General features: G+C 38.2%; 1 protein-coding gene across 1 annotated transcript; it reads right to left on the bottom strand.

Annotated features, from left to right (window-relative positions):
- Window positions 1-7,790: 7,790 nt before the first annotated feature.
- Window positions 7,791-10,671, bottom strand: LOC133306789 (uncharacterized). Its single transcript, XM_061507199.1, has 2 exons — window positions 9,848-10,671; window positions 7,791-8,058 (listed from the first exon to the last, which is right to left on the bottom strand). The coding sequence occupies exons 1-2, from the start codon at window positions 10,669-10,671 to the stop codon at window positions 7,791-7,793; spliced, it is 1,092 nt and encodes a 363-aa protein (XP_061363183.1).
- Between the last annotated feature and the right edge of the window lie 492 nt (window positions 10,672-11,163).

Here is an 11,163-nt window from a genome sequence, read left to right on the forward strand (position 1 = left end):
GAGGGAGTTGCAGTGGATCCGAACAAGATTGAGGCCGTACTGGATTGGGAGAGACCCAAGACAGTTACGGAAGTGAGGAGCTTTCTGGGTTTGGCAGGTTACTATCGGAGGTTCATCAAGGGATTCTCCACAATGGTTTTACCATTGACTTGCCTTACTCGGAAGAAGACTCCATTTGTGTGGACTCACGAGTGTGAGGTCTGTTTTCAGGAGTTGAAGGAGAGACTGACTACTGCTCCTGTGTTGGTCCTTCCTGATACTGCGCTTGAGATTGAGCTTTACACCGACGCCTCCGGGAAGGGGATAGGTTGTGTGTTGATGTAGTTAGGCAAAGTGATTGCCTATGCTTCGAGGCAGTTGAAACCTCATGAGGAGAACTACCCTACTCATGACTTGGAGTTGGCTGCTATTGTGTTTGCTTTCAAGATATGGAGGCATTATCTTTTTGGTTTGAGGTTTGTGGTGTTCAGTGACCACAAGAGTTTGAAGTACCTGTTCGACCAGAAGGAGTTGAACATGAAGCAGAGGAGATGGATGGAGTTCATAAAGGACTACGACTTCGAGCTAAGGTATCATCCTGGCAAGGCCAATGTGGTAGCTGATGCTTTGAGTCGAAAATCCAGTAGTTCATCCAGTTTGTTACTTGGTAACTTTGATGTGGTTGAGAAGTTCCGAAACTTGGCAGTGACCGCTCCATGTGAGAGTGTACTTCTCGAGTTGGAAGCAACATATGTTGTGAACGAGCTGCTAAAAAAGATCAAAGAGGCACAAGTTCAGAGAGAGTGTCTGGATTATGTGAAGAACCAAGACGGTGTGTCTTGGAATAATGATGGATTTCTTTTGTTTCAGCAGAGGATTGTAGTTCCTTGAGGCCCGTTGACAGAAGAGGTTATGGCAGAAAGCCATAAGGGTCAGTTTTCTATCCACCCTGGTGCTACTAAGATGTATCAAGACTTGAAGAAGAACTTCTGGTGGCCGGGTATGAAGAAAGATGTTGCTATCTTTGTGTCTAAGTGTTTGGTTTGCCAGAAGGTGAAGATTGAGCATCAGAGACCGCCTGGTGAACTTCAACCTCTTGAAGTACCACAGTGGAAGTGGGAAGGTATTTCTATGGACTTCGTAGTGGGATTGCCGAAGACACAGGCGGGTTGTGACTCTATTTGGGTCATCGTTGACAGATTGACGAAGTCTGCCCATTTTCTTCCAGTGAAGGTGAGCTTCACTACAGAGCAGTTGGCCAAGCTTTATGTTCGCGAAATTGTGAGGCTTCACGGGGTGCCCGAGAGTATCATTAGTGATAGGGACCCGAAGTTCACATCTCGGTTCTGGGAGGCGCTGCAGGAGGCTTTTGGTACACAGTTGGAGCAGGACAGACTGAGAGGACCATCCAGACCTTGGAGGACATGTAGCGAGCTTGCACGTTGGAGCAGGGCTCGGCATGGGATAGGTACCTTCCGTTGGTTGAGTTTTCTTACAACAACAGCTTTCATGCTAGCCTGGGCATGGCGCCCTACGAAGCACTGTATGGTAGGAGGTGTCGGACTCCTACATGTTGGTCTGAGGTTGGGGATAAGGAGCTTTTTGGCTTGGACTTTGTCCAAGATACCACCTTGCAGATCCAGATGATCCGTGAAAAGTTGAAGCAGGCGCAGAATCGCCAGAAGAGCTGCTATGATGTCAAGCATCGTCCGCTGGAGTTCAGTGAGGGTGAGCACGTGTTTGTGAGACTTTCACTGTCACCGGTGTTGGTCGGGCACTCGGAGTGAGGAAGCTGAGCCCGCGATATATTGGGCCATACCAGATCCTTGGTAGAGTAGGACCTGTTGCCTACCGGCTTGCCTTGCCTCCGAACTTGGCTAACATCCATGACGTGTTTCACGTGTCTCAGCTTCGGAAGTACATAGCAGATCCGTCGCACGTGGTGCAACCGGATGATGTGGAGGTTCGGGAGAACCTGAAGACTCCCGTCGGACCACTCAGAATCCTCGATCGTGGCGAGAAGCAGCTGAGGAGCAAGATCATTCCAATGGTCAAGGTGTAGTGGACCGGAAGAACTCCTGAGGAGTGTACTTGGGAGCGTGAGGACGAGCTTCTCCGGCAGTACCCCGAGTTTCGACCAGGTATGTTTCTGATTTTGAGGACAAAATCCTTAAAAAGGTGGGGTGAATGTAAGAACCCGCACCACTAATTAAGGAAATTAATTAATTAATTGTGATAAATTATGGAATGATTCCATAATTGACCCTAATAATTATTTATGAGGCTTAATAATTATAATAAGTGAGTTAGAATGCTGAAAGTCGCTTTTCGGAAGAAAAGTGCATATACCGGTTCTGCTAGTCGGTATAAATGCGTACCGAAAAAGTATCCCAGAAAATTAAAGTAAGTGCATGATAATTACTAGAATAATATGTAGGACTTGTAAAACGAGTTTCAAGTCCAAATAATGAGAACTGGTGCTAGAAATCGGTACTGGCTCTAAAAGCGCGTACCGGAAAGGTGCTCAGAAAAATATAATAAAAATATGATAAATCTTAGAAAGTTATGTAGTTTCTTAATCCAAAGTTTGGGATTAAAATACTAAGCGTAGCTATTTTCGCTAATACTACGCGTTTGAGTGTGTTGGGACTATTTATACTCATTTAAGGGCTCACAACCCTAAATAACATAAAACCAGCGTGAGTTTCTCCTTGGTGGCTGACCTCCTATACTGTTCCATTGCCATATTCTCCATTTTGAGACTTTGTGATCATTTTATGCTTGTTTCTTCTTAAAACCTTCTTCCTAAACACTTGTTCTTATTTGAGTGAGCCTTGGGAGGTTGGAAGACACCATTTTCTGAGTGACCAACCACTGTTCTTGTCTGTTTGGGGGCTGACCTTGGTTGTTGGGTTGAGAGGAGCCTTGTCTTGGTTTTTGGTGGTCCAAGTGTTGATCTTTTGTGCTAAAGGGTCAACCTTTCTTACCATTTTCGTGCATCCTTTTGTGACAGTAGCTTGAGACTGATTGTGAGCTCCAAAGGGCAACCTTTCCTTCTGTTTTGAGCTGGGGTATGTGTACCAACCTTTAACTTGAGTTTAAATGCTTAAAAATGGTACCTTGATGCATCTAATGACTAAAAGATGATAACTTGTTGTTGGGTAATGTTGAACACGCCTAGAAATGCATGATTAGGTGTTTAAAATCGGTAAAAAGGGAACCTTTAAGGGATATCTTCACGAAAATGCAGAAACTGCATTCTGTCGTGAAATATCCAGATATTTGTTGAACAGACATCCGGATATTGGATATCCGGATATGTGATATCCGGATATGGGTTTGGGATATCCGGATATGGACAATGAGATATCCGGATATGGTCCCGAGGAATATCCGAATATTCTGGGATTTCGCAGAACAGTAGCTGTGCTGTGTGTACAGTAGGCTATTGGGGGTTTGTGGACCCTAGATTGATGAAGTTGAACTTCTGTGATTAATGGACTAAGTCAGAATCATATGATTAAGGGCTTGTGGCTTTGTTAGAAGCTTTAAGACATAAAACGTAATGAGAAGGCGTTGTATTTAATTTGTATGCATGTGGTACATGTTTATTGATTTATATTTGGTCCATATCAGATTGTGATCTGCTGTGATTAGACTTTGAGCTTGTGGCATTGGATAGCTAGCTTAGAGGTAAGCTTTCGTGTCCTCGGTTTAGCCACGTTGTGGTTCCACCATGTCCCATGGGGGAATGGTTATATGCATGCTGTGTTACATGCTTTTGATGTTTTGGAAATGCTGTTGAGCTATTGTATGTTAGTGCCTTGTTGATATGCATGGAGGTGTTTCACCTATACGGTAAGCCTGAGTATGTGGAACATACAAGATGGTGAGGCTGTGGGTGAGGTGCAAGCGGTGTTCCTTGTACTACATGTAGGGAATAGACGTATTCCTACATTTCTCTGGCCAGTAGATAGTGATTACACACATGCCATAGATATCTGTTGCACTACATAGTTTTGGAACTGATAATGATATAAATGCTTTTAGAACTTATATTGCACATGTAAGTGAGCTTGGGGTGGAAGATCCTTGAGGACCCCTTGTCTTACTGAGATTTCTTGTTTAGAGATCTCACCCCACGTTTGGGGAATGCTTATTTCAGGGTCAGGTAATGTTGAGACCTCAGGCGGCAGGAGGCCGGAGCTGAGTTAGATTGTTGTTATATTATGCTGCCATGATTGGATGCTGGTTATGCATGCTGCTTATATGCTTATAGCTTCAGTTATGTTTATGGAGTTTTATGTTGAGACTGGTTGTTTACTATGTTTATTTGGTGAGCATGGGGATTGTCCATGACACATAGTATTGTTATGTCTTGATTATGTCTTGAGTCTTTTGGAGTTGTAATAATGTATCAGGATATTGTCCGGATTACGAGATGTATTACCGTGATTTAGATACACACTTCATTTATATATTGAGGTATTTCTGTAGATGTCTTATTGCAATTTATATACAGGCGTTATTTTATGAAATTGATTAAGTAATCAAGTTGGTAATTGATAATGACGTCATAATTGAAAAGAAAAAGAATATTCCGTATTTTTAATTAAGCACCGCTTAATACGATGTAATGTTAACATTTCTGGGTATACACGGGGTGTTACAGTATTTAATTATGAATATTGTACTCTTTTTCTTTCGTTAAGGTTTTATCCCACTGAGTTTTTCTTAGCAAGGTTTTAATGAAGCATATTCATATTAAATCGTCATCCAAGGAGGAGTGTTACAGAATATTGATGGATGACGTTTTTGTATTAAGAAAAGGTAATTTCAAATCTGAAAACCGTTGCTATTTATCCCCCAATTTATAATTATGTAACCACCACATAATGATGTATTGAATTGTACGTACTTTCTTGTTCATGTATATCCTATATAAGGATGTGACTTCTATGTAAATATAATGATGGAATAAGAATCAGTATTCTACCTATCTCTTTTGTCTTCTCTCTGACTTAGTCTTGTAATATGTCATCCCCTCATCCTCTCCCATTATTTCTTTATTTTATAACAGTTTTTGGTTACATGAAAGAAGATGATTTTTTTGTATAACCATTCCATGACAAACTTCTTAATAGTTCTAATTGCTAATGTGTTGTCAAGCCTCACTCTTGCTTTTCATTAGAAATGTCCAAGTAAACTGTAAATAATCATCCATCATAGTAAGAAAGAAATGATTACCATTAATAGATGCAGTAAAAAAGGACCCTAAATATCGACGTGCAACATATCAAGGACCTTATTTGTCTTACTATCACTAGAGGCAAAAGGAAGTCTCATTTGTTGAGACATTTTATGTTAAATATTTTTTGAAAGGTGACCCAAACGTCTGTGCCAAACGGTAGTTGCATCTGCTCCATTTAGAACATTATTACAACCCTTCTCAAGCTTGGCAGCTGGCTTCACTTGCTAAACTTCTTTTTTGACTATCACATATAGGTCGTCACTCCTCTTAGCTATACCAATCAGCGTCCGGGAGTTGATCAGTTTAATAAAACAAAATTCAGTAGTAAACGTGAGTGAACATATATAATAATCTTCAAAGACGTATTACAGAATTTTTTAGCCCATTTTAGCACATGTAAATGGGCTGTGTGGGCTCTTATGTGAGGTAGCTTATTAGAGATATAATATATAAAATTATTAATGTGAGGTTCACTCAACAGCTTAAATTAGTGGGTTGAGTTGGTTCTTTTCACTTTGTGCTCATGTATGGTCTTGTTGTTGGGCTCCACTTGATGTCCCAACAAATCAGCATCTTTTGTTTTATTTATGTATCCATATGGATCAATTGTTTTCCTTTTATAAAAAATTTTACGCATATTGTTACACGAAGAAGATCTTCATGGAGGAAGCATCACTCGACCATACTCAAGACTACGTTGCTTGATAGGAAGCCATGCGAAGAATGTGAGAGTCGTAGGTTGTTAAGGAGTTAAGAGTCTATTAGTAGATCGATTGCATGGGTTTACGTAGAGTGTGTGCATAAATAACGTGTATTGTGAAGAAGATGAATAATGAATAATACTCTTAAATTGTTTTCTCTTTTATGTATCTCTTCTCCTCTTTTAAGAGTCTTCATCCTAATGGTCGACGCCTTTTATTGACTAAATATTTTTATTACTGTACCGTTTGGTTCTGTGAGCCCACTACGTACCCTTTGAGGGTAATGTTGTTATATGGATGGTACCTCTAGCTAAGGTAATGACCAGGTTAGAAGGTATTATTCCAAGAACAAGCAAGCAGATATCAATGGTAGACAAATAGTATGGGTATGACTTAAGAGTAAATGGGCGTAAATACAGTACATAAAAGATGATCTTCCTGCTGTGCCCATGAGGGCTATTTATAAGAAAAATGGTGTGGGTTGGTGAGATGGGGGTCAGCCCTTCTTGGGATGTGTCCCCCTGATGGCAGTGTTAGGCGCGGTTGGCGCTGCCACGATGGCAGCGCTGTACCTACTGCATCAGGCGATGTCAGCACTGAGCAAAGGGGCATATTCCTTTGCAGTGCTTATGGCGACTGGGTTTAGCGATTAATGTCCCAAAGTGAGACGTTTTGGTGTATATTTTGGACGTGCTGCAGTCTTGGAGAGCGTGAGGGTCCACGTCAGCCCTAAGGGCTGACTCAGAAGAAAGCCGAGGATTGGGCCTGAGTAACTGGGCCGCTCCAGTGCTTGGGCCATCCGGAACAAGTACGAAAGAAAAATCAATTCTTTAATAAAACCTAATCCCTACACGGTGTAACACCACTTATATAACCTCGCTTATAACATGAATTCTTCTGACACTTGTTCTCTCTCTTTGTCTCTCAGCACACTTAAGCCATTAGTTCTATTTATGACATACCTGCTTAGTTTTCAAGCAAATTAATTTCTTAGTTTTTGAGTTTCCTAAATCCTAAGATTTATCTCATATCATTAATGTGGATTTCTTAAATCTCGAAGGATATACGTGCTAATGATAAAATAAAATAAGACATCTTTATCAAGATACATGAGACAATATATGAATAAATCCCTACATTGGTGAATTTCTTACCACCTTGGAAATTGTTGACAACTCTACCTTAACCAAGCTTCCTAGTTGTGCCAATCTTTATCAACACCATGAAGAACCTTTTTTTGTCAAAATCACAAATAAGAACCATTAGCCTTAATATGTGTACAAGCTACACAACCCAAATGAAACATAATAACCACTGCTCCACCTAATTCGAAAATCCTAAGGAATAAAAATTTGTAGCCCCACAATCAATCATCTTCTCCGATTTGCAAACGTTTCCCCTCAATGTCTTTTCATGTACTGTATGCAGTATGAATTTTCAATTGATTTTATATATTATATGATGTAGGTCGTAGATTATTTTATGCTTACGTAAACGGAGTTCAGTTGTTTTGCTAACATGACACATGTATATTCACTAAGCATGCATATAATAAAACTAGTTAAAATTGTTATCAAAAAAAAAAAAAAAATCGTTAAAATTCATGATTAATCAAAAACAAATAAAGGCAACAGTAATAAATATTCAAATCCAACGAGATACAAACATTGAGTTTAATGACTTGAGAAGTTCACAAGTCTAAATAATAGAACAAACAACTGTTCTAAATATTATTCAAAAACCTGCATCATGCAAACCATAAGTTATTAGTCTTGCCTTGGAAACTCAAAGCAAGGTCAGGATTGAAAGTAACACTTTATTATCTTCTCAGCAAAGCAACAGAACAAACTCTTAAGAAATCATCCATAAGATGTCCCTGGTTCAGATGGTGAAGGTGTTCGAGAAGTCACTGGGGATGTTGCTGGTGGTGACTTGCCACCCTTACGAAAATATCTTCTAGCCCAAATATGCTTCCCATTGATGGCAAATTTGACTCTACTTGTGGCTTCAAAGAAATGATCAATCACATTTATGGCCTCAGGTCGAACCACAAGGCGAGCATACAATGGTTGCTCGGGTGGCTGAACTTCTTGCATATACAAATCTTCAACTATATATCCATATCTTCTGTTGGACGTTAAAAACAAGCAAGAGAACATGAAAGAAAAGAAATGAGTTAGAGAGGAAAAATTCACATAATAAAGTACAAAGCAAAGGGAAAAAGAAAGGGTAAACTCCGGTACACAAGGTTCACCGGCTTGTGATGATAAAAGTTACGGTCCATTACACACAATTTTACCCTTGTATTTTTACAAAGGCACTATTTATCATACTCGAACTCATGCCTTTTGGTCACAAGAAGCAACTTCATAAAGAAATGACAATAATTGTGTCATGCGGTTTCAACCTTGTCATTTTATACCTTTTGATTATTCCCATCAGTACGAAAGCCTTCTTAAATCTTTTCTATTATAACAAAACCCACTTGTCATTATGTCACTTTGTATATAGTACAAACTCACCCTATTATGTCATTATGTCAAACATAAAGTGTTACTATGAAGAATCCAAGCTATAAAGAATAATCTGAATGATAACAAAATGTTTCGAACATTGATTGGCACTTCAATGTCATGTGCTAATATGATTTTAACGGTGAAATATTTGGATGACATAAACCCTGAAGAATCTAATCTATAAAGAATAATCTGAATGATAATAACATTTGTCATAATGCAATCACAACTATATATGTTTATTAACTATCATACACTCAAACTTTTCATATTAAACAGATAAAACACAAATGTGTTATTTTTCCATTGTAATTTTAAAAAAATTATAATTACTAGAATAAATAATCCATATGCAATCTCTAAGGATCGAACTCATGATGTTGTGGTCGCTGAAGCTTTAATATCATGTAAAGAACCACTTCAAACCAAAATCTTAAAATGCTGACGAGAGCCTTTTTAATGGTTTATATACTTTTCTCTATCATACTCCCTCACGCAAGAGCCTTCTGGGCTTGAAGTGTAGATATTACACAGGCCCAAATTTTTGTTTACCTTGTGTTTATTTTAATTTCACTAGAAAGTGATGGCGTGTAAAGATCGAACTCGTGACTTTGTAGTCACTGAAGCTCTAATACAATGTAAAGAACTAATTCGCCTGTTCTTTACATGATATTAGGGCATCGGTGTCTCGGGTTCGATCCTCGCGCGCGCCCCATTTTCTTTGTGGAATTTCTTAGCACATATAGGCTGGGTCTGATGCATCATGCACATTTCAAGCTCAGTACACTCTCTTGTGAGGGGACGTGTTAGAGATATATAACCAAAAAAATCATTAATATAGTCTGATCCACTAGTTTAAGCTTTTAAGTTGAATTAATCAAAATAAATTTAATAACGATGCGCAAGTAACGTTATTCCACAAACACAAACAAACTTCTTATTTTTACTGTTAACTTCAGATTGATTTATGAGATTTTGTCGATATCTGTGTGCCACTTTTTATTCTCATTATTCTACATAATACATTGATAAATTGTGTCATTCAAATATTTTATCTCTAAAATCATCTAAAAAATTTATAACAAATTGCTATTCACCATTTGGATTAATTAGCCGGATGAAGATTACCAAAAAATAAATAAAAAATTAACAGTATGATAACCATAGGAAGCTTTGTGCTAACTAAACTAACTACAATACGTGTAAAGTCAGTGACTTCAAGTAACATAGCAAAACCACAAGTAACACATGGAGTGATATAAATTCAATCCAATTGAGGCAAATCAAATTTAACCCTTTTTATAATAAACCATTAAATCTAAACTGTTAGATATATTATTACAAGAGTAAATAAGAAAAAAAAAATTATAAAAGAATGCAGTAGATGATGGAAGAAGAACCTTGAGAAGAAATCTCGGATTTCAGACTCTGAAATGGGGTATCCTTTGGAGAATGTCATAAAGATTGTCCTATCATCTACAGTCACTTCCTTTCTCTCACTACCTAGAGAAAGATTAGTAGCAAACATGGTCGTAATCTGATTGAATCCTCTATTAAACTCTTTTCTATTTGAAACACCATAATGACTCGAACTTCCTTCATTCCATTGAGTTACCGGCACAGCAATCTGTTGGGGTTGCACAATTGCAACCCTAGGAGGAGCTGGGGCAAAATATAACACTTGTTGCTGCATATAAGGATTAGGAATTGTCCCATAAAGATTTGGAACATTGAAGTTCTGTTCCTTCATAGCTTTCTCGTACTGCACTTTCTGTACTATGTCAGTGAAAGCTCTAGAACAAACCTCATTGAGTAACTTAGTGACTGCAGGGATTATATGCATGCGTTTCTCAGTCAAGTATTTCAGGGAAATAGTCATACGAGTGAGGTTTTGGATCAAAGGCAAACCCTTATCATGAATATTAGCATTGTAAGGGAAATGGACACTTTCAATGCAATTCAAGGCCAAGAGGGACTCATCTGCGAGATTATGAAGCATTTTATCAGGCCAACTGAGCAAGTTTTTCACCAATCTGAAATCTTTGCTCATCTTTTCAAGGAACAAGATGAAGGACATGACATGTATGGATTGGCCTGGGTCACGGCCAAGTTTCACAACCAAACGGGTGAAGAGTAAACGATCAATGTTGTGAAAGAGGTTGAACTCTTCTTTGGTCACAGTCACATTGGAACCTGGATCTGTGGTTGAGCGAAAGAAAGCCATTGTTAGAGAATGATGATAATTGTGAAGATTATTAGTTATTCATTATAAGGTTATTGTATTTTAAAATGTTGAACGGTGGCATTTGTATTTTATGGAAGGCAATTAGTGAGGGATGAACTCTCTTTGTTATAATGGTAATGTCTTTCCATGTATGCAGCAATTAAAATGTATTGAATTTTTTGTTTATTATTGTCATTAAAATGAGAATGCATTAGGAGAAATGTATTTATCTTTTCTTTACATTTTGGATTTTGCTATTTATTTCTTTTAATATCTTTACAATTGTGTAATCCATTTGAATAACATTTTATGTAATTTCTTGATTTAGAGGACAGTAGTGTTGCAGCTGTCATGATAAAACAACAATGATGCTAACCAGAAAATAATATTCTAATATAATATTGATTATATCAAAAGAAATTGGATCAAATCACTCACGGTTCAACCTGGTCCAAATAGGAAATTTTGTGAATTCGGTGGATACAATGGAAT

This window comes from Gastrolobium bilobum, unplaced genomic scaffold (assembly GCF_033153095.1).
Source record: "Gastrolobium bilobum isolate Gb01-03AN ecotype WA unplaced genomic scaffold, APGP_CSIRO_Gbil_v1 utg3997, whole genome shotgun sequence".
Taxonomy (NCBI): Eukaryota; Viridiplantae; Streptophyta; class Magnoliopsida; order Fabales; family Fabaceae; genus Gastrolobium; species Gastrolobium bilobum.